Genomic DNA, 26,950 nt, shown 5'->3' on the forward strand with positions numbered 1-26,950 from the left:
TCGCCCATAACTAAACGATACTACATATTTATACATATTTTCCAATAAATATTATATGACAAAATACAACAAAACAATAACGCGCGCGCTAGTGCACATGAACGCGCGTCTCTCCAGCGCACAAAAGAATGTCAACAATGGCGGCGCGCATCTTCTGATTGCTGCCCAACATAATGCCTGTTCGCCTGCAAATGTGTATTTTGTAGTGACTGACATTTAATAAAATTCGCGAGAAAAATGTATTAGCAAGTCGCATTATGTACAGACCGCTTTCGGTTGTTTAGTTGAGCTGTATTTGTAGATTCTCGCGTTTGTTTGGGCTTTTCCCGCGGGCAGCCCCAGTGTTTTGGCGTCGGATAAACATGGCGGAGCTGAAGGACTGTGCAGAACTGAAGGTAAGTGCAGATATAAACACACGGCTGATATTAGAAATGACACACTGGTGTGTGTGCTGATGACCAGCTGTGATTTGACACACACACTCGATTGAGCTGTGCAAGCTGCGGGTCACTGCTGTGTTTATGTGTGTGATGAGAGAAACTCCAGAGAGGCTAACGGCTAAAGCTAACTCTGCACACATCACACTGACAATGACAGAAAAACACCATCTCAGAACAGTTCGTGTTTATTAAACACCTCTGTTTAATGACAAACATGTATATTATTCTGCTTTCTGCTGAAAACCTCGGATTGTCGTGATTAAACTGAACGTTATCGCGATTATATTATTGGTTCGATTCCATCTTGTCAGAATAAACACTGATCTCAGATCAGATGATATTCAACTCTCATTAATATCAGATCAGAGTAAACACAATGATCTCAGCGGATTTGTTTAATTTAAGCTGTCAGAATGATCCGACGCGAATCAAAACACTGAAGCGGACTCATATGTTCTTATCGAGTGGGCGGGGCGAGCGCACTGGCTCTGACGTGGAGGATGTGGGCGGGGCATACGTTGATATACACGCGTGACGTCAAATACGTGTTGGGTTTTTTGTGTCTTTTACAGTAGTTTTTATGAGGTGTTTTGAAAATTACCGTGTTTATTTATTTTTTAAAAATTGTGTTTTCATGATCTGACCCATTAGGATCTTTATCGTCATCTTTACTTTAATACAATGAAATTATTATTTTGTCCATTATCTATTCCTCTTGAGAAAGACAGGGTAGAAGAGCATAAGAAACTAAAAATATAAAAGAATACACTAATTATTAAGAATAATAAATTAGACAATAACAATAATACACATTACAGTAAGAGACAACACAGAGTGAATACACAGTGTGAATTATAAGTAATAGAAATAAGAGAGTTGGGATGTAGTGCAGGTGTTGACAGTCATGATGATGATGATGATGATGATGTTTATCTCTGAAGGATATGGTGAAGATCGTCAGCTCTTAGAGACCCAGAGAGAGTGTGCAGTGTGTCAGAGGTGAGAGAGTTTACACACATCAGCCGGGTTCTCAAAAGCCCTTCAGTTTATCCCAAATTCTGTTTTATTTTCACATAATGTTGAATATATCACAAATTCCCCTTTTGTTTTTTTCTATTTAAATATTTCTGAACTCTGATTTAATGCTTAAATTAAATGTTTAAAATCAAAAAGCATGTCTAATTAATTGAAATCATTACACTTTTACAGTTTAACTACAATTTATTAAAAGTTTAACCCAAAATACATTTTAGGGCCCAATGAAGTTTCTCAAATTCCATTTTAGTTTTCCCAAACTCCTTGTTTTCTGTTTTAATGTTTCTAGATTCTATTTTAATTGTTTTAATTAAATGTTAATAGTCAGAAAGCATGTCTAATCAATTAAATTTATTACTCCTTTTCTTCTTTTCTTTTACTATATTCTAAATTTTCTTTTAAAATGAAATCAAATAAAAATAAAACAATTCCTTTTATTTTTTTGCAAACACAATCCTGCACAACAGGTTCATTGTCAAATTAAAACATTATTTTAAAAATTATGATTATAGTGTGTGTGTGTGTGTGTGTGTGTGTGCAGTGGATGATTCAGCAGGAGAAGCCGTTGGCGGGCAGCATGCCGGTGGTTTGGCCCACGCTGCTCGACCTCAGCAGAGATGAATGCAAAAGGATCCTGCGCAAACTGGGTGAGTCTCGCACAGGGATGTGTGTGTGTGTGTGTGTGTGTGTGTGTGTGTGGCGTCTCACGTCTCTCGTGTGTTTCAGAGCTGGAGGCGTACGCCGGTGTGATCAGCGCTCTGCGAGCTCAAGGAGATCTCACGAAAGACAAGAAGGAGCTGCTGGGAGAACTGACTCGAGTGCTGAGGTCATTCACAACACACACACACACACACACACACACACACACACACACACTGCTTCAAAACACACTCGCCTGACAGTGCTGAGGTCATTCACAACACACACACACACACACACACACACACACACACTGCTTCAAAACACACTCGCCTGACAGTGCTGAGGTCATTCACAACACACACACACACACACACACACACACTGCTTCAAAACACACTCGCCTGACAGTGCTGAGGTCATTCACATATTTTTAAATTACAACCTAAATATTGAAGAGTCTAGAATTGAATGTAAATATACATAACTGTTAACCCAACAGCCGGGTTATTACTAGAAATTACCCAACGATTTTAAAAATGACCCAACATAGTGACCCAATTTGTGTAACCCAACGTGTTTTACTGTGTAGGTTATCTTAAACTCCGCCCCCAAGCTCGCCTTCAGATTTGCCTCCATTTTTGAGTGCAACGCCCACTTTTCAACATCCAATCAACAACGAGCAGATAAAACTAAGCTCCGCCCCACGGGTTTTTTTCTTCCAATAATCCATTTCACTCCAATTCATGTCACAATACTTCGTTTCATTATGACTTTATTGTGTAATATCTTAATGTCCTTCAGTCACATTAACCAGTTCAGACCTGAACGACATGTAAGCAAAATTAGTTTAGCTGTGACTGAGGATGATGAAGGGTTTGATGTGTGTGTGTGTGTGTGTGTGTGTCAGTATCTCTACAGAGCGCCATCGAGCCGAGGTGCGCAGAGCCGTCAACGATGAGCGCCTGAACACCATCGCATATCAGTGAGTCTCTGCAGTTCTCATCTCTCAGTTCTCGCGTCTCTGATGCAACGAAGCTAATCTTATTTGTACTTTGGAATATTCTTAATCACGCGAGCATCACTTCACAGCTTCAGGAGATGTTACTGAAGTTAGGTCATTTAAGAAAATCATAATAAATATTAGTAAAGCAAAATACCCTGTTTAAATATGTCAGCTCTATAGTTTGTTTAAACTGCATTGGGCTTCCACTTACAATCATGAAGTTCTCATCATGAGTGGAGTCAGATGGAGCTCGCTTTAACGTGACTATTCTTAAAGGTGCAGTGTGTGATATTCAGGAGGATCTGTCGACAGAAATGCAATATCATAAACATAACTGTGTTTTCAGTGGTGTATAAAGATCTTACATAATGAACCGTGATGTTTTTATTAGCTTAGAATGAGTCATTTCTCTCTACACACACCGCGGGTCCGCTTACATCCACATGTGTCTACGGTGGCCCTGAGCGGACAAACGCGTTTCGTCACTCTGTTGTTCTTCGTGTAAAGAAGCGAACTAAAGTCAGCGGATAAAACACTGACACAATGATGAACAAGTCACAATAATAACTGTAACAATAATACTCTCTGCTGTCTCAGACGACGACATCACTTCCTGTCGGCCACCGTAACTTCTGTTGGGTGCAATTCACAACCTCACCACTAGATGCCTCTAAAACTTACACACTGCACCTTTAACTGTTAACACGTTCAATTGGCTGATTGTATTGTTAACCGTTTCCTCCCTGAGCCCGAGTGTTTTGTACTGGTTGAGTGATGTTGGTGTGTGTGTGTGTGTGTGTGTGTGTGTGTGTGCAGCATGTCGGGGCCGAACAGCTCGTCTGAGTGGTCGATCGAGGGCCGTCGACTGGTTCCTCTGATGCCCCGACTGGTTCCTCAGACGGCCTTCACCGTCACGGCTAACGCAGTGGCTAACGCTACAGCGCACCAGAACGCCTCGCTAATGCTGCCCGCAGAAACCGCCAACAAAGAAGGTGAAGCGCTGAGAAGTTCAAAGGGCCCTGTTGCAGTACAATAATCTGCTGTTTCATGATTTAAATTAGTTAAAAATGCATTTTGATTACTAACATTGAATTTAACCATTAGAACTGAATTTTGGAGGAAAATGGGAATTTGGGGAAAATACAACAGAATTTTGAAAATCTAAAATTTCAATGGAATTTGGGAAAAGCAAAAGTGAATTTTGGGAACATTTGGGAAAACTATAATTCAAATGGATTTTGGGAAAAAGTAAAAGGAAATTTGGGAAAAATACAACAGAATTTTGTCTGTAGAAGCTCAGTCTGTATTTTGTGAAGCGCTTCAGAAGAGCACACATGAGCGCAGCTGAATGACAGAAGTTGTGTGTTACTCGTACAGTGACAGCAGTGTGTGTGTTGCAGTGGTTGTGTGTTACTCGTACACCAGCACAAGCTCCACTCCTCCCAGTGCATCGACTCCCAGTAGCAGTGCAGCCGCCACTGTTAAATCCCCTCGACCCGCCAGTCCGGCATCCAACGTGGTGGTGCTGCCCAGCGGGAGTACAGTCTACGTCAAGAGTACGACACACACACACACACACACACACACACACACACACACACACACTCTCTCTCTGTCTCGCTCATATACACACAGTCACACACACGACACTAAGGTAAAACACTGAGGTGTGTGTGTTTCTCCTGTTGCTCAGGCGTGAGCTGCTCGGATGAGGATGAGAAACCCCGTAAGAGGCGGAGGACCAACTCCTCAAGCTCCTCCCCCGTCCTGCTGAAGGAAGGGCCTAAACTGGCCACACCCCTTTCCAAAACCATCACGGTCCCCGTGAGCGGCAGCCCGAAGATGAGCAACCTGATGCAGAGCATCGCCAACTCCCTCCCGCCACACATGTCCCCGGTGAAGATCACCTTCACCAAACCCTCCACCCAGACCACCAACACCACCACACAGAAGGTCAGTCTCACACACACACACACACACCCAGACCACCAACACCACCACACAGAAGGTCAGTCTCTCTCTCTCACTCACACACACACACACACACACACACACCCACCCACACACACACCCAGACCACCAACACCACCACACAGAAGGTCAGTCTCTCTCTCTCACACACACACACACACCCAGACCACCAACACCACCACACAGAAGGTCAGTCTCACACACACACACACCCAGACCACCAACACCACCACACAGAAGGTCAGTCTCTCTCTCTCTCTCACTCACACACACACACACACACACACACACACCCACACACCCAGACCACCAACACCACCACACAGAAGGTCAGTCTCTCTCTCTCTCACACACACACACACACACACCCAGACCACCAACACCACCACACAGAAGGTCAGTCTCTCTCTCACACACACACACACACACACACACACACACACACACACACCCAGACCACCACACAGAAGGTCAGTCTCTCTCTCTCACTCACACACACACACACACACACACACACACACCCAGACCACCAACACCACCACACAGAAGGTCAGTCTCTCTCTCTCACACACACACACACACACACCCAGACCACCAACACCACCACACAGAAGGTCAGTCTCTCTCTCACACACACACACACACACACACACACACACCCAGACCACCAACACCACCACACAGAAGGTCAGTCTCTCTCTCACACACACACACACACACACACACACACACACACACCCAGACCACCAACACCACCACACAGTAGGTCAGTCACACACACACTCACTCAGAAGGGAGTATTAAAGGTCCCATTGCATGAAAATTTCACTTTATGAGGTTTTTTAACCTTAATATGAGTTCCCCTCGCCTGCCTGTGGTCCCCCAGTGGCCAGACGTTCTGATGGGTGTAAACCAAGCCCTGGGTGTTCTTGAGGAAATGAAAGCTCAGACGGCGAATCTAGAATCTTCCCTTTATGTCGTCATAAGGTGAAAGGTCACCTCCCCTTTCTCTTCTTTGCCCGCAAAGAGTATTTGGCCGCCCATGAGAAAATGAGAATATACGTGAGTGCGATATTGGTGTTTGGATGTACAAATGAACACAAAAGTATTGTTTTAGTTCCTTCATCCGAGCCTCTGAAGAACCAGTGGGTTATGGGAATGTCTGATGTGTAATTGTTCAAGTTCAGACAGATTATCTTTCTCTCAAAGTCGTTCAATACTGTTTATGCATCAGTAAATCAAGCCAGTGACTAAAACGATCAACTTCACGTCGTTTCTCTTAGTAGGATGAAAATAATCTTATTTAAACTGTGATTAAATTATATACAGAAAGCGATCAAAGAACAATCCCTTTCCAATCGCCCAAGCTGTCAATCACACAGCGCCAGTTTATCTGGACACTTGCCGAAACTCGTTATGAAATCAATGACGCTTGTTGAAAACTTTTTCTTCGTCGAAGCAAGAGACCAGGAGACGTTGGGGATCACGTTCAAACAAAGTTATTCTTTATTGAGGACTTCGCGTTGACGCGGCTGCAGTTCTTCCCAAATCAGTCTGACTAACGTAACTTTACATGGTTTCTTTATAGGCATTTTAGTGGGCTGTCCCTAAAGGTGCTGAACTTATGCACAGCCTTTAGGGATGACTACTGCTAAAGACAATAGAGGCAATTACCCCCAACTGAGCTCCCCAAATGGTATAAACACAAATGGTCACGAGAACTAAGACTAGTAACATTCACACACAGTTCAACTCTTAGCTGGAAGATCAAAGGCTAACAAAACCCCTGACTATTACAATGTTTAGACAGCTGACTTAAAGCTAACTTCTGATCAGTAAATTGATGCCATCATGTTCACCTTGAATGCCCAATACAGTGTAATTCACCTTAGTTTTTCATGTGATGTTATGTAAGGAAGTAAGATCAGCAGATCTTAAACATATTCTTAAATTTGGATCCTTCACGCTGTTACGCTGCACAATGAAGCTCTTACTGTATTTACATCGTGTTTGCATTGGTGGAATCATTAGTGAGAGTGCAGAAACTGCGTTGCAATGATAAGATCTTCATTCACATGATCAACAGACTGTCATCTGCTCAACGCTCATCACTGCAACCTTTCATGTGATGGAATAGATCTAAGTACTTAAAAAAACTTCTCACGATTCGTTAATCCCGATAGCTGTAATAGTGAAAATGTATAATAGTTGTAATAGTAAAAGTTTTCGAGAGAGTTCCACATGTAATGCTAGATATTTCATATGCAAGCATGTCAGCCAATCACAGCAGTGGGCGTTTACACTGAAGTCTCTCAGCAGCCAATCACAGCAGTGGGCGTTTACACTGAAGTCTCACACAGACACGCCCCTTCAAACAGAGCGTTCAAATCAGAGGCTAAAATCAGGCTAGGAAAAAATGCCCTTTATTTCTAAATTATAACAACTTTTGATCTAAAAAACATACTGACATTATAAGGGCACCCCAGAAAACATTATAAAATAATAAAATAATACACCAAAAATAAAATAATACATACAACATCACTCAACCAGTACCGCTCTGTCTCTGCAGGTGATCATCGTGACCACGTCTCCCAGCTCCAACTTCGTGCCGAACATCTTGTCGAAGTCCCACAACTACGCGGCGGTGTCGAAGCTCGTGTCGAGCGCGGCGCTCACGGCGTCCAATCAGAAGCAGACCATGGTGATCTCAGCCGGCTCCTGCGCGGCCCCGGGGCCCAGTGCTGTCGCCGTGACGACCGTGGTGTCCTCCAGCCCCTCCGTGGTGATGTCCACCATCGCACAGGGTCAGTGTGTGTGTGTGTGTTCACGTGTTTGTGTGTGTAGTGCTGGGCGGTATGTTTAAAATGGACGGTAGTGCTTCACCGTCCATTTCACGTGTGTGTGTGTGCGTGTTGGTTTTTCACGTGTGTGTGTTGGCATTTCATTTGTGTGTGTGTGTGTGTGTTTGTTGGTTTTTCACATGTGTGTGTTTTTGTGTGTGTGTGCATGTGTGTGTTGGTTTTTCACATATGTGTGTGTGTTGGTTTTTCACGTGTGTGTGTGTGTGTGTGTTCAGGCGGGTCCTCCACTGCGCTGAAGATGTCCTCCACGCGTCTGCCGTCACCGAAGGCTCTGATTGGCTCCTCGCCTCAGATCCTGCAGATCCCCAAGGCCCAGCAGACGGTGCAGTGTGTGTCTCCTAAAGCGCTGCAGGCGCTGGCGTCTCCTCAGGGCTCGGGCCCCGGGGCCAAACCCACCATCCAGATCAAGCAGGAGCCCGGTGAGCACGTGCACACACTGACGGCTCACTGACATCATCACCGCACCGCTCCTCGCACACCGGGAGTATCGCACGCGTTTCTCGTATTCGACACTCGGTGGATCTGAATTTCTAAAACTCCTCTCGAAATGTCTGATACGGATGCGGAAAACGCAGATTTCGAACCCGATCCAAATTTTTTTATGATGGACGACAGTTTCAGAGGCAGTGTGTGTGTGACTGACAGAGCGTGAGGACTCGGCAAGGCCTCGACTGACTGACTGAAGGACACGCGTGTTTCAGAGTGAAGCGCAGCACTGTGTTCACACACACACACACACACACACACATGTGAAAAACCAACAAACACACACACACACACACACACAAAAAACCAACACACACATGTGAAAAACAAACACACACACACACACACGTGAAAAACCAACAAACACACACACACACACAAAAAACCAACACACACATGTGAAAAACAAACACACACACACACACACGTGAAAAACCAACAAACACACACACACACACAAAAAACCAACACACACATGTGAAAAACAAACACACACACACAGGAGCAGCTCGTGATCCGCACTGACACCAACACCCTTATAATGAGGAGCAGAAAAGGAGACATTATTTAACATTTTAAAACTTCAAGTATTACTGTAATACAGTACAGTTGTACTTTTTAAATACAATTATTTTATTTTTCTTAAAGCTCTTTTTATTTATTTATTCTTTTTCCATGATTTTTTGCCTTTTTCTCCCTTTTTCTCCTTTGTCGCTTTTGGGTTGGTTAGTTGGTGACATTTAATTTAATATTCATCAATATTATTGATCTCCTGCATTGACAGCATTACATGAGACCTGAGCTGAGCTGACGATGACATCACAGTTTTCTCCAGAGCGCTATATATATAAATGACAGTGTTTCCTCTATGTTGATTAGTTAATGGCGGTAACGTTAGGGCTCTACAGTGCGACCATTTCATTCGCATTTGCGCCTAAATATTTCTGTGTGCGACCATGAAAAGATATTTAGGCGCACTTGTGCGATTTTATTTATTTTTTTTGGCGGCCGCCAAAGCGAATTTTTGTCCCGCCAAAGTCTTATTTGACCGGTGTGTAATGTAGATAAACTGCTGCGCTTGTGACAGCTGGGCGCATGTTTAAAAGAACGAGAGAGCGAGAGCGAGAGCACTCTCTTTGCGAAGCAAGGTTCCACGTTTTAATGAATGGTTAAACGACTGATCTTTCCAACACTGAGCTCACGAGGCGTCTGAATCAGTGTATAACAGATCGGTAACACTTTACAATAAGGTTCCATTTATTAAACTCTAGTTATAACTACATTAGTTAACATTAACTTTTAATAAACTGCACTTCTACAGAATGTATTAATCTTTGCTAATGTTCATTTCAACATTTAATAGCCTACATTATTGAAATCAAAAGTTGTATTTGTTAACATTTAGTTAATGCACTGTGAACTAACATGAACAAACAATAAACAGCTGTATTTTTATTAAGATTAATAAAGATGAATACATTCAGTAACATGTATTGCTCATGGTTCATGTTAGTAATAAACTAATGTTAAATCGGCGGTGGTGGTTGTTCGGACAGACCTGCCCCCACTGCTAAAATAAATCCTAAAGGAAACACTGAATGAACTAAATTAATAACTTTTTTACAGCAGAAATGAAGCATCACTGAACTGACTCAAGCTGGACTGTGACGCTATTTTCTTCTGGAAACAAACTTTGTTGCATTATTTTCCTGTTATCTCTGTAACGCTGCTCTGAAACACTGTGTAAAAGCGCTGTGAGTAAAGCTGACTGGACTTGTGGCGTGTGTGTGTGGCGTGTGTGTGTGTGTGTGTGTGCAGGTGTGAAGATCATCACGCAGCAGATGCAGCCCAGTAAGATCTTGCCCAAGCCCTCGGGTGCCGCCCCCAGCAGTAGCTCCGCCCCCATCATGGTGGTCAGCAGCAACGGGGCCATCATGACCACCAAACTGGTGTCCAACCCCACAGGTGCACTAACATATGATAAAAATAACAACAAAAATCCATCTATCGATCACAAAAGTGCTTCTATCCAGCATGAAAGTTTGCATGTAAATGGATGTCTATATATGGGTCACGTCAATAAAAAGGGTTGCTCTTAAAAAAGTGTGAAATCTTCTGTGTTTGTCAGGCACTCAGGCCACATACACTCGTCCGTCGGTCAGCCCTGCTCTCGGCACTCGAGTCTCGTCCCCCGCCGGAGCCACGTACGTCAAGACCACCAGCGGCAGCATCATCACCGTCGTGCCCAAGTCCCTCGCCACGCTGGGCGGCAAGATCATCACCAGCAGCATGGTGTCAGGTGAGGGGAGGCCGACACACACACACACACAGATCATCACCGGCAGCATGGTGTCAGGTGAGGGGAGGCCGACACACACACACACACACACACAGATCATCACCGGCAGCATGGTGTCAGGTGAGGGGAGGACACACACACACACACACACACACACAGATCATCACCGGCAGCATGGTGTCAGGTGAGGGGAGGCCGACACACACACACACACAGATCATCACCGGCAGCATGGTGTCAGGTGAGGGGAGGACACACACACACACACACACAGATCATCACCGGCAGCATGGTGTCAGGTGAGGGGAGGACACACACACACACACACACACACACACACAGATCATCACCGGCAGCATGGTGTCAGGTGAGGGGAGGCCGACACACACACACACACAGATCATCACCGGCAGCATGGTGTCAGGTGAGGGGAGGACACACACACACACACACACACCAGGGTTTCCGTTGTCCGGTAATTACCGGACATTGGCAGGAAAAAAAATGAAATGTCCGACAAAATTAAATCTCTCCGGTCAAATTGTCCGATTAAAATTGCCTAATAATCCCGCCACCCTAACACAATCTGAATTTGAGAATAAGCCTAAAATGTATAAAGCAAAAATACACCGACCTTTGGCTATGTTATAAAGGAACAGGCTCTACCGTTTGAAAGTTATTAAACATTATTACATGGCTTGGTTGAATTCCAATGTGTAATGCGGTCTGTTATTTCTTGATATCAGACCGCTGAAGCACTAGCGGCGCCAGGATTTTGATTGTCGGTCGGCCTCCAGAAAACTGGATGGGCCAGTTAAAATAAGCCAAAAAATAAAAAAATAAAATAAAAACGGGTTCCCCTTCATCTCCGTTTCAGCGCTTTTCTGGGCACTGAGGACAGTGACTCAGTAGCCTACCTGAATTTAATGCGTAAAAAAAAAAAAAAAACCTTAAACAGGATTTTTTTGTTGTTGCTTTTTTAATACAATTACAATTTCATTTAATTTATTGTTTAATACAATTATAGGCCTATTATTTTTAGTTTATTAACAGCAACAACAGCTGTAAAGATGAAGTTGACGATCGCCATCTCCTTATGAACGCGCCTATAGAGAGAAATGCACATCATCGATTACATAACCAGAGAGTAGCCTATTTCTTTTCGTTTTAAATTGTTAAAAAGACATTTCAAGCTTTATTAAGATATATTTCATGTCTGTGAGGCCTACGCTGAGTTTCGTTAAATTAGGATGAGATGCGCTCCAGTTCACGAGCAATGCAAGTGACCGCGCGGGCGCCTGCATGATTAGGCCTATCGTCTGCTATATTTGCTGCTTATTTATTAAATACAGGCAAATGGTTGATAAAAAAATTATTAAAATTAAGATACAATTTATACAAAACGAAATTCAAAGATTGCATTATTTTATAGTTAAATGGATCTGTGATTAAAAATTGCAGTTTCAATACATAGTTCCCACAGGCCAATTAATGTCACGTGACCTCCCCGGAGACGCCATCTTTGAGGGCATAAGCTGCTGTGTTTACAAAGTTTTACAAGCAAATTTCGAAGATTTCTTCCTATTTATAATGTTACGAAAATCATGAAGAGACAAAGTGACAGAGATTATAAAGACACTATTAACACGAGACAGAGAGAGGTACAATGCGAACATTTCAGTCAGAAACGGTGTGGATCCGTATGCGCTAAACTGAGCACTGATTTTGCAGCTTTGGCTCAGATACTGTATTATCCATGTGTACCATTATCTGGTATTGGCTAGAAGTTTTAACACATGTAAGCAATTCCGAGCCTGGAAATATGTGCATGAATATGAATATACACGGTATGAAAATAAATAAAACTCGCGTGCAAATTAATGTAACAGTTAATGCGGAACTACTTTATACGCGGGTTCTTTAGGGACATAATCTGAGATTGCAAGGCTGGAATGTGTGTGTGTGCGTCAGTCTGTGTCTGTGTGTGTGAGTGAGAGAGAGAGAGTCGCGGGCGCGATCGAACAGTGGAAACAATGTTGTTTTTGTATGTTTTTAATACCTCGTCATTTTGTACATACAGGACATCATTCAAACTGCAAAGTGTTAACTTATATTTGTGTACACTCGCAATAAAACACAACAAATTCTTGCGTGTTTTGAGGGAGTTTCTTTCCTGTTTATCCTCGCCAGCCATAACCTCCATCGTTGTTCTGACAAAAGCTTCGTCTTGTCACATTCATGAAGTCTAATGACGGGTATACTGTAAAATCCAAATTTAACTGAACCTCCGGCACGATTTGAACATCCATTGACCCAGCAGGAGATGACCATTTTCACTTTTTATCACGAAATTAACACGTTTCAGCTTCTTCATCTAATGTTCTGCCCACAGAAATGGCGCCGGGTCGGCAAATGCCCGTATGTTGTGACGTCATGTGGGAACTATGTATGGGGACATTTTTGTCCAAAAGGTCCTGAGAGGAACTATTTTGTGTTAGTAGTGTAAAATCGATTTAGTAAGAGGATATAAGGGTGACACTGTAAGATTACAACAAAAATACACACCTCTGCCAAAATGCGTGATCATTAACAGGCAAAATTATCATAAAAATATCTAAAATTCCATAAGGTCCCACAAGGGTTAATTAACTCATTTCATTGTACATTCGCACTAAGCCGTATCCAATGCGATATCCATTTATTTCAGAATATATCTTGCAACTCTCGTCACGTGTGTGTGTGTGTGTGTGTGTGGTTCTGATGTTCTGAATCAACAGGAACCACCACTAAGATCACCACCATCCCCATGACGTCCAAACCCAATGTGATCGTGGTGCAGAAGACCTCGGGCAAGGGAACCACCATCCAGGGTCTGCCGGGCAAGAACGTGGTCACGACGCTGCTGAACGCTGGGGTGAGGTCACATGACCGTCACATGACGCGTGCGGGCGGCGGTGCGGCGCTGACGAGGGTGTGTGTGTGTGTTTCAGGGAGAGAAGAGCCTGCAGGCGATGCCCGGGTCCAAACCCGCCATCATCACCGCATCGAGACCCATCACCAAGATGATCGTGACGCAGCCCAAGAGCCTCAGCGCCGGCGTCCAGCCCTCCAGCGCCACCAAGATCATCCCCACCAAGATCGTCTACGGGCAGCAGGGCAAAACACAGGTCAGGGTCTGCGCTCAGTGGGAGCCGTCGTAGAGGCGGGGCTCATTTGCATATTCATAGAACTGCGAATACTAAATGAGGCAAGGGTGTCGAGTTACATCCAAGATATTTTAAGGCATCCAAGGAAAAAAAAAAAAAATGTCATTTTGGTGATCAAAGATAAGGGAGATGTCGATCAGGAGACGCCCAGGTGAACTTATGTCAGGTGTGTAGGGGAAACTAGCCTGAGGTAAAGTCACATGACTTCCTCCAGCGTCTCCCACACGTGTGTGTGCGCAGGCTAAAGCTGGTCAGCTGGTGAATGTGCTCTCGGTGTGAACGTTTGCTCTGGAAAGCGGAGTCGTGTGGCATTACCTCTGGTTGTCCGATCTCCAGCAGGGCCGTTGCATATCCATAAACCAGCACAGATTTATCCAGCTCCGTCAGTCCCAGCGCCTGTCGGGAACACACACCAGTGAACACTTATGAACGAGGGGCCGAACCGTTCAGTCTGTGTCAGAGCCGAATACTGAAGCACAACATCTAAACACAGCGAGTGCCACTGTTCTGCAGACTCACACACGCGAGGGGATTCTCCAGCTGTGGTTCATACGCATATTTTAACGTGAGTTTTGGGATATTGCATAAGAAACATTGGATGGAAGCACCAAGATGTGCAGAAATGTGCATAAATTAAAAAAAACATCCAAAGCGTCTCTATCGCCCCCCAGTGGCTGGTCCCAGTATAGCTCATAAACCCTGAGTCTCTATCGCCCCCCAGTGGCTGGTCCCAGTATAGCTCATAAACCCTGAGTCTCGATCGCCCCCCAGTGGCTGGTCCCAGTATAACTCATAAACCCTGAAGTCTAATGGGACGAGATGGAAACTAAACAATCAAATTACACTTAAAAAAAAAACATTTCAAAGATGTTTTCTGTCATTTTAGGTAGTTTTTATTATGCTGATGTACGTTTAAGTGCAATAAGTTTGATCTTAGTGTATTTGATGCTATAAAAACGTGAATGTGACGTGATGATTGACAGCTGTGATTGACAGCTCCTCTAACCGGAGTCGCTGAGGAACCAACACACTTTATTGGGGGTTTCGTGAGGAGATTGGAGCTTCAGCTTATGTCCATAACTGTTTATTTCACACAGTAAACTTTGTAGTAACCGTGTCTGTGAGAGTGTGTGCGGGTCCTTGATAACGTGACTCCACACACACTCACTACTGCGCAGAATCAGGTCCCGATTCGGCACACGATGTCAAGCCATATTAGGACTTTGGCGGCTTCACTTCTCACCAATGGAAGAGGATCTACTGATGGATCTGTTAGCTTCACATCTTAAACGCGGTGTGTGTGTGTGTGTGTGCGCAGGTCCTGATCAAGCCCAAGCCCATGGCGTTCCAGGCGGTGGTGAGCGAACAGGCCCGTCAGCTGGTCAGCGAGACGCTTCAGCAAGTCTCTCGCAGCGCTGAACCCGCCGGATCCACTCCGGAGACGCTGAAAGACGAGCCGACCCCGTTCTCCGAGTCCGACACGCCTCACGGTAGGGAGAAGCACACCTGACCATTATTCCCTTGACATTGTAATTGCGATTATTAACTATAATTATCACAGTTTACACTGAATGATGTTTTGAGCAGCTTTACACCAGTGGTTCTCAACTCGTTTGGCCCATAATAACCTAACCAATTAATGTCATAACATTTATTTTTATTTTATTTTTGTCATGTTTGTAATTGTTGCTCTCCCCTCATTTATCATTTATTTTATTACCATTGCTAATGTTGTTTTTTATTTTAATACTGTTATTGCTGCTGCTTGATGTATGGTGACCTTGAGTGATTTGAAAGGCGCCTTAAATGAAATGCATTATTATTATAGCACAGAGTAAGAGTGTAGTGTGTGTGTGTGTGCAGACGCTCCGCCGGTGGTGCACGTGATCGCCTCCAGGGGGCAGGACTGGGCCGAGCAGGAGGTGTCCGTGGAAGCCAGTCCCACCATCATTTACCAGGACGTTACAGGAGAGTCCCAGTCGGCGACGTCCACCATTAAAGCCCTTCTGGAGCTGCAGCAGACCAGCGGTGTGTGTGTGTGTGTGTGTGTGTGAGACCCTGCATCGGTTTCTGCCTCCTTCCTGCTGCGTTAAACCAAAACTTATTCAGGCTCCTTCAACATTTCTCACATCATCACAGTTTATTCACTATAGTTTAGAGAATTGTAATGAAATATGAGCAGAACTCAGTTGATATTTGACTGGTTTTGTCCGTCCTTCTGTTAGACTGTCTCACACATGAATTATGTTGAATATCTGTCAGCTGTTAAATTTAACTACACAATTAAATAATACCAGTTTAGCTCAACCAATCACCAAGCAATGCTTCATTTTGTTCAGTCTGTGTGTAAAAAGAGCATTAGCAATTAAAGACAAAACACACTTCAGCAAAACATGATCAGGTCAAAGTATCCGAATCATTTTTGCTCCCACATTTTTACTGGTATTCCCTGAATGAAGAATATTTGGGTATAATATGTCACAGTTTACTTTATTCTGCTCTCTTCACTTACATAAGTGAACTATAGTGTCCTGATCACACTAGTGAAAGAAAATATCAAAAATGATATCTGGCGTTTGAATAATGTTTAGTTTGACTGTATGTGTGTGTGTGTGTGTGTGTGTGTGTGTGTGTGTGTGTGTGTGTGTGATGTTACAGTGAAGGAGAAGAGCGACGCCAAACCTCGACAGCACACGATCGACCTGAGTCAGATGGCGGTGCCGATCCCAGTGTCCTCGGACCGGAGACAGTCGCCGGAGCCGTCGGGTCAGAACACCGGAGACTCCGACACCATCCCTGAATACATCGGTACATCAGCACTACTCACTCCGCTCAGAGTCATTTAAAGCCCTCAACTCCGGCTCCTTCATTCAGTTTGATCATATTTAAGGTCTTCATATATTTACAGTCCTCCTGGAGTCTGTAATTTCATCCCTTAAAACTCACCAAAGTGACGTATTTAAACGATTTTTCCTTACCAAAATAATGTCTTCATGCCTTAAAATATCTTGAATGTAACCCGACACCCTTGCCTCATTTAGTATGCGTGGTTCTATGAATATGCAAATGAGCCCCGCCTCCACTCACTCAGCTCAGAGATCCACTGGTTGACGATCACACGTTGATCTGATTGGTTACAAGGTAGTTTGTGACGTCAGAAACACCAGCGATTTCAAAGCGTGTTTTTGAGACTGTCTTTGGTTCACTGCAGTTTTAAGGAGGAAGTACTCAGCAATGGAGTCGACTTATGAATTTACACATGCTTTGTCTATAAGCAGATTAAAAACACCACATAGACACATAAACAACATTAAAAGGGGACTTTAAATGGTACGCTAAATCTCCTAAAGTGCCTCTATTCTGCTTTTCCAGATATTCCCTGTCATGCAGTGTGTAATACAGCGGTCGGTGAATGTAGAAGGTCTGCAAAGTTTCAAAGTGCAGATTAAAAAAAGTTAGCAATTCTAAACTGATGAAATGAGTCATCAGTAATTCCAGTTTGTTACTAATTTGCATAATGCTGATGCTCTGGTCCTGATTGGCTGAGCATCGTCTCTTAGCTCCGCCCTTAAACACTGCAGTGTATCTGAGACTGGAGAGTTTGGTTCGTGTTGTTCGTGTCGAGAAGACGCTGTTTTCTGAGATTGATACGGTGAAACCCACGCCATCGTCACTGTTCGTATCACTGAGATCAAGAGCTGAGATTCAGATATGATAATGAGCGTTTGCTTTCTGACCAATCAGAGCAGAGCAGTTCTCAGAGAGGCGGGGCTTAGAGAGACTGACGCTGCAGTGGAGATTAGAGCACATTACAGTGATTCTGAGCTTGTGTGAATGTAAACCTGTTGTAGGAATCTTTAACACAGCAGAATAGAGGCACTTTAATAATCATTTTAAGAAGTATTAGATCAGTTCACAATCAATATGGCACATTTATGCCAAGCGATTGCTTTGATCTGCTGTTGATGAATTACGACCATGTTTACCGTATGATGTTTATATTATAATATATCACAGATTAGGTTGTAAAATGATTTATCTTCCTCATCTCACATTTCAAAATAAGAGTCCCGCTGTATTTCAGGCTTGGTTATAATTAAAAGGTTCATTATGCATAAAATCTTTATTTTATTTTATATTATTGGTATTTTTTTATTACTCAATAAACTGTATTTGGCATTTAATTCAACATAAATACAGGATTTAACACATCTACTAGTATCATACACAATAATCTGTTATACCATGGGCTGTTTAAATACTCGATTCTGATTGGCTGGAAGGTGTGCAGTAAAACCGTTTAATGCACATGTAGTTCCAGTCAGTTTGATTACAGTTCGAAATTAATCCGCTACTATAAACATTGGTAACCATAGTAACACAGCCACACTTGCAAGCAGAGTGAGAGACGCATATGAAAACGTTTATTTAGGTAGGCTAAATGGATGATTTTTGCATATCGTTTAATTTGTGTGGTGAATATGGCAACTCTGAGAAATGGGCACAAGATGAAATAGAAGACTTGGAGAAGATGTTGAATGACAAAAAGTGGCACAAAGAATTAACAATAAATAAATGACATGATTAGTTCAAATAAAGATTGCCTTGTCACTGTCAGTGTTGCCTGTCATTCATAAATAATTGTAATAAATCCATTAAAGAATCATTAAGTAAGCTATATGCTTAAGCAACGAGGGGACTGTAGCAAGACTCTCTCTCTCTCTCTCTCTCTCTCTCTCTCTCTCTCTCTCTCTCTCTCTCTCTCTCTCTCTCTCTCTCTCTCTCTCTCTCTCTCTCTGTTCCTTCTCCTTCAGTTCTCTGTCTCTCTCTCTCTCTCTCTCTCTCTCTATCTCTCTCTGTTCCTTCTCCTTCAGTTCTGTCTCTCTCTCTCTCTCTCTCTCTCTCTCTCTATCTCTCTCTGTTCCTTCTCCTTCAGTTCTCTCTCTCTCTCTCTCTCTCTCTCTCTCTCTCTCTCTCTGTTCCTTCTCCTTCAGTTCTCTGTCTCTCTCTCTCTCTCTCTCTCTCTCTCTCTCTCTATCTCTCTCTGTTCCTTCTCCTTCAGTTCTGTCTCTCTCTCTCTCTCTCTCTCTCTCTCTCTATCTCTCTCTGTTCCTTCTCCTTCAGTTCTCTCTCTCTCTCTCTCTCTCTCTCTCTCTCTCTCTCTCTCTCTCTCTCTCTCTCTCTCTCTATCTCTCTCTGTTCCTTCTCCTTCAGTTCTCTCTCTCTCTCTCTCTCTCTCTCTCTATCTCTCTCTGTTCCTTCTCCTTCAGTTCTCTGTCTCTCTCTCTCTCTCTCTCTCTCTCTCTCTCTCTCTCTCTCTCTCTCTCTCTCTCTCTGTTCCTTCTCCTTCAGTTCTCTGTCTCTCTCTCTCTCTCTCTCTGTTCCTTCTCCTTCAGTTCTCTGTCTCTCTCTCTCTCTCTCTCTCTCTATCTCTCTCTGTTCCTTCTCCTTCAGTTCTCTGTCTCTCTCTCTCTCTCTCTCTCTCTCTCTATCTCTCTCTGTTCCTTCTCCTTCAGTTCTCTGTCTCTCTCTCTCTCTCTCTCTCTCTCTCTCTCTCTCTATCTCTCTGTTCCTTCTCCTTCAGTTCTCTGTCTCTCTCTCTCTGTCTCTCTCTCTCTCTCTCTCTCTGTTCCTTCTCCTTCATTTCTGTCTCTCTCTTTTAATAATGGATTTAAATAAATGTGATAATTCATTCAAATAAAAGCAATCTGATGGCTCTACTTTATTTAAAGCGGACGGAGTGCTAGAACTAACTTAACTTAAGAACTTAAGAAAATAACCGTCATTTTTACACGTCTGTTAAAAAATTGCACAGTAAACAACAGTTACAGCTTTAACTTATTTTTAACTTGGCAAATAACCAAGGTATATAAGCGGGATAATCCACGGCTAGCCATGCATTAAAGGATTTTAATGCACTTCGTAGAGGCATCCGCTTCGCGTCGGGTGGTTCTTCGCCTCTACGTCGTGCATTAAAATCCTTTAATGCATGGCTAGCCGTGGATTATCCCTTACATAATTGCCTTTCCTATCAGCATCATATCAGCAAAATGATAGTATATTGGTGCAAGAAGTCTTTAAAAGTCTTAATTTGATTTTAAAGAGTTGTTTCTCTGCAGTTTCAGGTAAAGTGTGTAAAGCTGTGGCGGGAGGAGACGTCTCTGCGTCCAGCAGCCAGAACCAGAACCAGAACCAGTCGACCTCAGCCAAGAGCGTCAGCACTGCAGCGCCTGGAGCCGTCGCACAACAGGTCACAACCGCAGACACACACCCCTGATCCTGTGGCACTGCATCACATTCACATTGCGACTGCATCCGGCGTCTTTACGCATCGAACCCGCGACCGTGACGCTGCAAGCGGCTGCTAAAGCTGGAAGAGCAGTGTTATTACTTTCTTCATGCTATATATATGTGGAAATGGTTCTGTAAACAATAGTCACACTTGTGTTTCTCGCGGTCAGAAATGAGCGCATTGGAAATGAATGAGGCGAGTTTCCTCTAGTGGAAGCGTGTGGAACTGCAGCCGAACAACATCTCACTGAGAGATCGAGACATCAAGCTCAACTCGTTTAGATTTAAGGCTTTGATTTTCTCACGGTTTCAGAGTAAAACATGTCTTTGAAAATATGTATTTATATAAAAAATGAAAATAGTGTGTGTGTGTGTGTGCGCGTGTGTGTGTGTCTGTGTGCGTGTGTGTGTGCAGGTGGAGGGGAAGCCGCTGCAGGAGCAGATGCTGGTGGACGAGGGCGAGTTCGAGGGAGACACGTTGGACCCTCAGACGGGTCTGTTCTACCGCTCGTCCCAGCAGCCCCTCAGCAAGCCTGTGATTGGCCCGTCGGAGGCGAAGAGGGCGGAGCCTGTGTCAGCCAGGGCTGTGGTCCAGAGAGCGCCCTCTGCTGGCCCTCCACCGGTGTCCGTCGCTCCACACACACCTCAGCTGCCCCGACTGCAGCAGGCGCCCACCTCACACAACCGGCCCAACACACACACACAGCTGTCGCAGCCCCCCCCCCTGCAGGCGCATCACCCCGTGGGCTCCGGGAAGAGCAGCGCGCAGGTGTGTGTGACCGGCCCTCACACATCACAGACTGACTTCACTGAGGTCGTAGTTTTGGGTTTAGATTTTCCTAAATTGTGTTTTATTTCTCTTTTTTCGCATTCATGTTTTTATTTTTTTCTGGATAATTTAGCTTTTTTTAAGCAACAACTCACTTAATTTTTATTTACCTAGAACACAAGACATAATATCTTATAGCATTTTACTCATTTAGTGAACGCATCTTGATTTAGGAATCTGTAGATATTTAGACTGGAAACAAGACAAAAATACTAAGTAAGAAAATAATTTTTGCAGTGTAGAACCTGTTTTAAGTGTGTGTGTGTGTGTGTGTGTGTGTGTGTGTGTCAGGTGCAGCAGCCGATCATCACGCAGGGCGCCAGCGTCACCAGGATCACGTTCGGCAGCCCTCAGCCGGCTCCTCATCCGGTTCCTCACCCGGCTCCTCATCTTCAGGGTCCGCCGGTGTCCAGCAGCGCCGAGGCGGCAGTGAAGCTCCAGTCGGAGTCCGGCTCCAGCGTGCCGGTGCCGGAGAAGCCCTCGGTCTCAGACATCCTGAAGATCTCCATGCTGGAGGCGGAGCTGGAGCCCATGATGGTGGACTCCTCCAGCGACTGCGGCCCGATGACCAAAGCTGTGGCCTCCTCTTCCTCGTCCTCCTCTTCATCACTCATCAGCAGCTCCAAGCCGACGCTCGAGGCCTTCAGCCGAGCTAAGAGCAAAGAGCTGGACATCATACAGGTGCGGCGGCTCCTCACACACACACACACACAGAAGTGAGTTAAAGGGATAGTTCACCCAAAAATGAAAATTAGCCCATGATTTACTCTCCCTGAACTCATCCTAGGTGTGTATGACGCTCTTCTGTCAGACGAACACAATCAGAGTTATATGAATAATGTCCTGGCCATGGGTGGCGCTAGCGAGGGGCTAGCAGGAGCTTCAGCACCCCCAAGAAAGACAAAAGCACCCCGACAGCACCCCCAAAAATAATTTCTGGAGGCAATTATATTCAGGCTGAATTCTATGGAAGCCCTGAACCGCATTTTGAAGAAAAAAAAAGAAAACTTATCTTATTTCGAGATAAGTCGTTATTTCAACATAATATCTCGTTATTTCAACATAATAAGGGGACATTCTAATCTGCATTAAGCCACATTAAGCGTTCTTATAATGGTTTTCTATGGGAGGAAAATGCTAAACGTGTAATTAAACGTTGCGTTCATATGTGTGTGCAAAATTCAGAATTAAATGAATGTGCAGCAATTTGTACAAATAGAGAGTCTGTAGGCCTATACTGTTGTAGCCATTAAAAAAGCGCATTTAGTTTCATATTTGTTGAAATATTATAATGTTATTTTTTTCCATCTATGTTGATTATGAAAAGTGAACGGCACGAGTAAGAGGATGCGCAATATACCGAGAGATGTGGGTCAGACATGATTTTGACCACTTCATTAAGTTTTGTTTTGTAGAAAGCCTTTCTTTAAAGTGAATTTCGTTTTGTATAAATTCTTTGTATCTTAATTTTAATAAATTTTCGATCAACCAATTGCCTGGATTTAATAAATAAGCAAATATAGCAGACAATAATCATGGAGGCGCCCGCGCGGTCACTTGCACTGCACGTTAACTGGAGCGCATCTCATCGTAACTTAACTGAAACTCAGTGTATGCCTCACACAGACATGAGAAATACATCAAATACACAAAGCTTGAAATGTCTTTAACCTGTTAACCGTTGCCAGTGCGCCCACGCACTGAAGCGTTTTTTATTTATTTAATTCAAAATTACTATATCAGATTTAATGTTATACCTTGACAAACTATACATAATTAAAAAGATATAATACTCAAGTTTCAGTATTTGACCACTATTGTATTCTGAGAAACTCATAGTGACAGTTATGTCTTAATTTGTGTCAGGAGTTATGAAATGAAAAAATGAGTCGATACCTTTAATATGAATTATGCGCGTCAGCCGCTTTCATTCATAAAAAACTCTGTGCTGTCGTCATGACAGCGATTCACAAAACAACGTCCCTCAGGGCTTTAGCTCAAAAATGTGCAGATTTGGAGAAATATTGATAGATTCTCATAGATTTACATCATATTTCTATAGACAGGAATAATATTTATTGAATTTATACCCAAATGCGTCGATGTAATCTTTATGAGCGCTTATATACTCTGATATTGTGTTTTCAATTCATACCAATAGCCTGAGGGCGCTATTATGCACAATAATAGTCCATTATATAGAACATGAAGAAGTGCCATAATCATGTGACATTCCAGGACGTCACTGATACACACACAGCTAACAAGAGATCGCGCTGTAACATGCAGATACAGACGTTTTGAAGACAATAAACATGTTTGCAATGATATTTGAGTTACCTGTGTTTTTCAAGCCATGCCAGGTATTTTCATAATAATAGATTATATTTATAATGTAATGCTAATCTATATAGACTATCATTGCGCAGAACACTATCCAATAGTATATTTTCTTTCTGATTTTTTTATCTGAAGCCAAATTAGATCACAGAAGATTATTTAAAATACTCGATTTGCTTTATAAAGTAAGTTTGTAGCACAAACATGGTTTTAATCTCATAAATTGTCGTGTATTGATGGTGTGCTAAGCTAACATGCTAGCTAGCCCTAGGTGCACCTGCCACCTAGAAGTTATACTTTTATTATTTTTTGAATGCTTACTGAAATGTTTCTTTATTCAAGAAATGCATTTGATACAGTTTAAAATGTGAGGTGAACTTTGAGAAAAGAAATTAGGGACTGAAACCCTATGAATAGCCTGTGAATAGCCAGTCGTTAGTAACTATAATGCAGACAAAAGAAATGCATATTTAGAGCCATAACCAGGCTGGAGAGGTGTGAATGTGTGCAGGGGGAGACTGAGACTGAATGGGGATCGTTTGCACCACAAAACAATAAAGACAATATACTGGATAGATGGTTAGAAGATGACAATAAACATCAGTAGCATTTTAGCGTCAAATCAAAATAAAGTCATTTGACATGGTCTTGAAAAACATTTAACTAAATACAGAGTTTTGGACTTATCATCTTCAGATTTTAAACATAAAATGTTTAGACATGTGGCTTTAGCTGTAGTGCAGTGATTCTCAACCAGTGGGCCGCGGCCCTCTGGTGGGCCTCGGAGCGTCATCTGGTGGGCCGTGTAGGCAGTGGTAGACTACCCCCAAAATAATTTTTATTTATTTTTTAATTTACAAATCTTGTTATTTTCTAATTATCTAATTGTTCTTATGAATTTATATGATCAAAAACACTCAAGTCAAGTCAAAATGCATTATCTAAAAGCAAATTTAGGTTTAAATATCACAAAACCAATCATGTCAGATTGAACGTTTGTTTGATCAGACGCAGTAACATTACGTTACTGTTATATTGTTAATCGTTTTCTGAAAAGAAAAGCAGATGTGGGAGACAGACCTGTGCAGGGAAAAGCTTCGAAGTGTGTTGTGAGAAAATACGACGCTGAATACATTAAATTTGGTTTTATAAGGGCAGGTACCGAGGGAGTCGCACACGGACGAGAAGCGCAGCGCGCGCTGTGTCTACAACTCGAGGTATCGAACACGCGCACTTTCTCAGTTTATGGCCAGCAATATTGTTATGTTTAAGGACATTACGAAATGAGTCTGCAGTCTGAACACTTTACCTCAGGACGTACATTAACTGAATAAATTGAGAATCTCACCTGAAAATCCGGTCATTTTCATCCACACAGCTGATTTCTGTAAATTTGAATATAAAACTAAATGTATCTTGCAGCACAGGGTGAAGTCAGTATATAGGCTACATTAATGACGCTTTGATTCAAATGTAATGTAGTAAATTTAATATAAAACTATGTAAATGGAGCTCTGTGGCGCGACAGGTTTTTGAACCGAATCTTGAGCCATAGCTGGCGCTGCGGACAGACGCCGCCGGTGTGTGTACACTCATAGAAAATAATGTGTTCGAATTTTAAAGATGTGCCGCTGCGCTTCTCGTCCAGTGTGCGACCCCCTTAAACCGAAGGCGCATGTGGAGAAATGTTGTTGAATGTGGATTCAGGTGTTGAATGTGGAGAAATGTTGTCATATGAGGAGCTAAAACCATCAAAGCTGCAGAGACATTTGTAAAAAACTGGGCTGTTTAATATTGTTTTAAACAGTAAAGTTCATATCACTAACTGTATTTGATAAATTACACTTACAGTATAGGCTATGCAAATTGGGGTGAATGAACTTTGTTGAACATTTCGTATCTATACCACGAATGTTATTTCTCCTGCCATTCATACGGCAAACATTTTTTGGCGTGCATATGATACGCAGTTTTCGCGTGCATATGATACGCACTGTATAGCGTGTAATACGCACGCACTCCCCACCCCTAATCCTACGCATATGCACGCAAAAAAACATTTTTGGCCTATAAATGGCACGAGAAATAACATTCGTGTTATAGAGATCGTGTTGCAGCGAATAGAGAGAATCCCCTCTTGTGTGTCTGACCTGTTGTTAAAGGTATGTTAGCCTGTTATTGTTACTGGAATGGTTACTGAGTAAACTTGCAAAGTCTTTTTGATACAAGGACAGTTTTCATCTATATAGCTGACTCTGCTACAGTGGCATAACAGATTAACAGCAGAGTATATCATTGTACTTTTAGAATTTTCTGTTATTCTGTGTTCATACTATCATATGTGGAAAGGTGGTCCTCAGAATGTTTTTAAACACTCATTGGTGGGCCATGAGTTGCAAAAGGTCGAGAACCCCTGCTGTAGTGCATTTCTAGATTGCTCCAGTGCCAACTTCAATTTTATTTTCATGAGTATGTTTCATAAAAAATAATTTCTAATAACTTTACAAAACTTTGAAGCTATTTATAACAATTTTTGTCATTATGACAATAATTAATTCTACATTTACAATAAACTGCCAGGTGTCAGCTTTCAAACGAGATCATACTTGTGCTTTTAGTACAAAGGGTTCATTAACTGTATCTGTTTCAGTTTGGGTATGTCATTTCTGGGGATTTTTCAAAAGTGGGGTTGCAGCTTAACAGGTTAAACGAAATAATCAGAGAGTAGCCTTTTTCTTTTCGTTTTGAATTATGTAATCCATTATGTGCATTTCTCTCTATAGGCGCGTTCACTACGAATATGGCGATCGTCAACTTCATCTTTGCAGCGACACTGACTCAGAAAACACTAGTTTATTAATAAAATCAATCCACGCGTCACCGGATTTACAAATGCACATCTTGCTTGTTGCACGCACACATGTTATGTCGAAATAACGAGAAATTATGTTGAAATAACTTTATTATTAATAATAAATCTTTTAGAATATTTGATTGAATGTTGAATGTTGCGCTTGTTCAATTTAATAAAATTAAAACTTTAATTGTTTTTTTTTCTGTCAAAATGTCAGAAAGTATTTTGTATTATCCATCCGTGTTTTTAAAATTTGTTTAATGACGGACGTTTTACCGTTAACACAGCCCTCGTTACATGTCGGATTCGTCTAACTTATGCTTGATATTCTTTTTAGAATAAGTGATTCGTGTTATTGGGTCATGTGACAGGACTCCTGTCTGTTCATTGTCAACTTGTTCATACGTTTGTATTGGCTAACGTTTATTCTTTTAACTGATGTATTTTAACATGTTTTATGCTAGTTTTTAACATAGTTTTTAGTTTGTTCTAATGTACCTTCTTGTAAGGCGACCTTGAGTGTCCAGAAAGGCGCCAAATAAATAAAATGTATTATTATTATTATTATTCAGCTAATGCGTGTCCTGTTTAAAATGTGCAGTGTTCAAACGAATCACAAATAGAAGCACTTTTCCCTGTGGGATTTAGTATCATATTTGGATATTGGAATAATACATTTAGTTATTAATT

General features: G+C 42.5%; 1 protein-coding gene across 1 annotated transcript in view; it reads left to right on the forward strand.

Moving 5' to 3' along the window:
* Positions 1-118: 118 nt before the first annotated feature.
* emsy (EMSY transcriptional repressor, BRCA2 interacting) overlaps positions 119-26,950 on the forward strand; it is a 27,607-nt gene continuing 775 nt past the window's right edge. Inside the window, exons 1-20 of the mRNA XM_084103936.1 lie at positions 119-395; positions 1,382-1,439; positions 2,017-2,122; positions 2,202-2,301; positions 3,025-3,099; positions 3,937-4,112; positions 4,521-4,676; positions 4,814-5,073; positions 7,664-7,898; positions 8,171-8,374; positions 10,260-10,406; positions 10,570-10,740; positions 13,518-13,654; positions 13,731-13,907; positions 15,265-15,436; positions 15,810-15,974; positions 16,605-16,754; positions 20,066-20,196; positions 20,653-21,006; positions 21,358-21,747. Coding sequence (XP_083960062.1) covers positions 2,020-2,122; positions 2,202-2,301; positions 3,025-3,099; positions 3,937-4,112; positions 4,521-4,676; positions 4,814-5,073; positions 7,664-7,898; positions 8,171-8,374; positions 10,260-10,406; positions 10,570-10,740; positions 13,518-13,654; positions 13,731-13,907; positions 15,265-15,436; positions 15,810-15,974; positions 16,605-16,754; positions 20,066-20,196; positions 20,653-21,006; positions 21,358-21,747 — 3,303 coding nt within the window. The 5' untranslated portion in view covers positions 119-395; positions 1,382-1,439; positions 2,017-2,019. The remainder of the gene's footprint in view (positions 396-1,381; positions 1,440-2,016; positions 2,123-2,201; positions 2,302-3,024; positions 3,100-3,936; positions 4,113-4,520; positions 4,677-4,813; positions 5,074-7,663; positions 7,899-8,170; positions 8,375-10,259; positions 10,407-10,569; positions 10,741-13,517; positions 13,655-13,730; positions 13,908-15,264; positions 15,437-15,809; positions 15,975-16,604; positions 16,755-20,065; positions 20,197-20,652; positions 21,007-21,357; positions 21,748-26,950) is intronic.

The sequence above is a fragment of the Abramis brama genome, assembly GCF_963993115.1.
Source record: "Abramis brama genome assembly, chromosome: 25".
Classification (NCBI taxonomy): Eukaryota; Metazoa; Chordata; class Actinopteri; order Cypriniformes; family Leuciscidae; genus Abramis; species Abramis brama.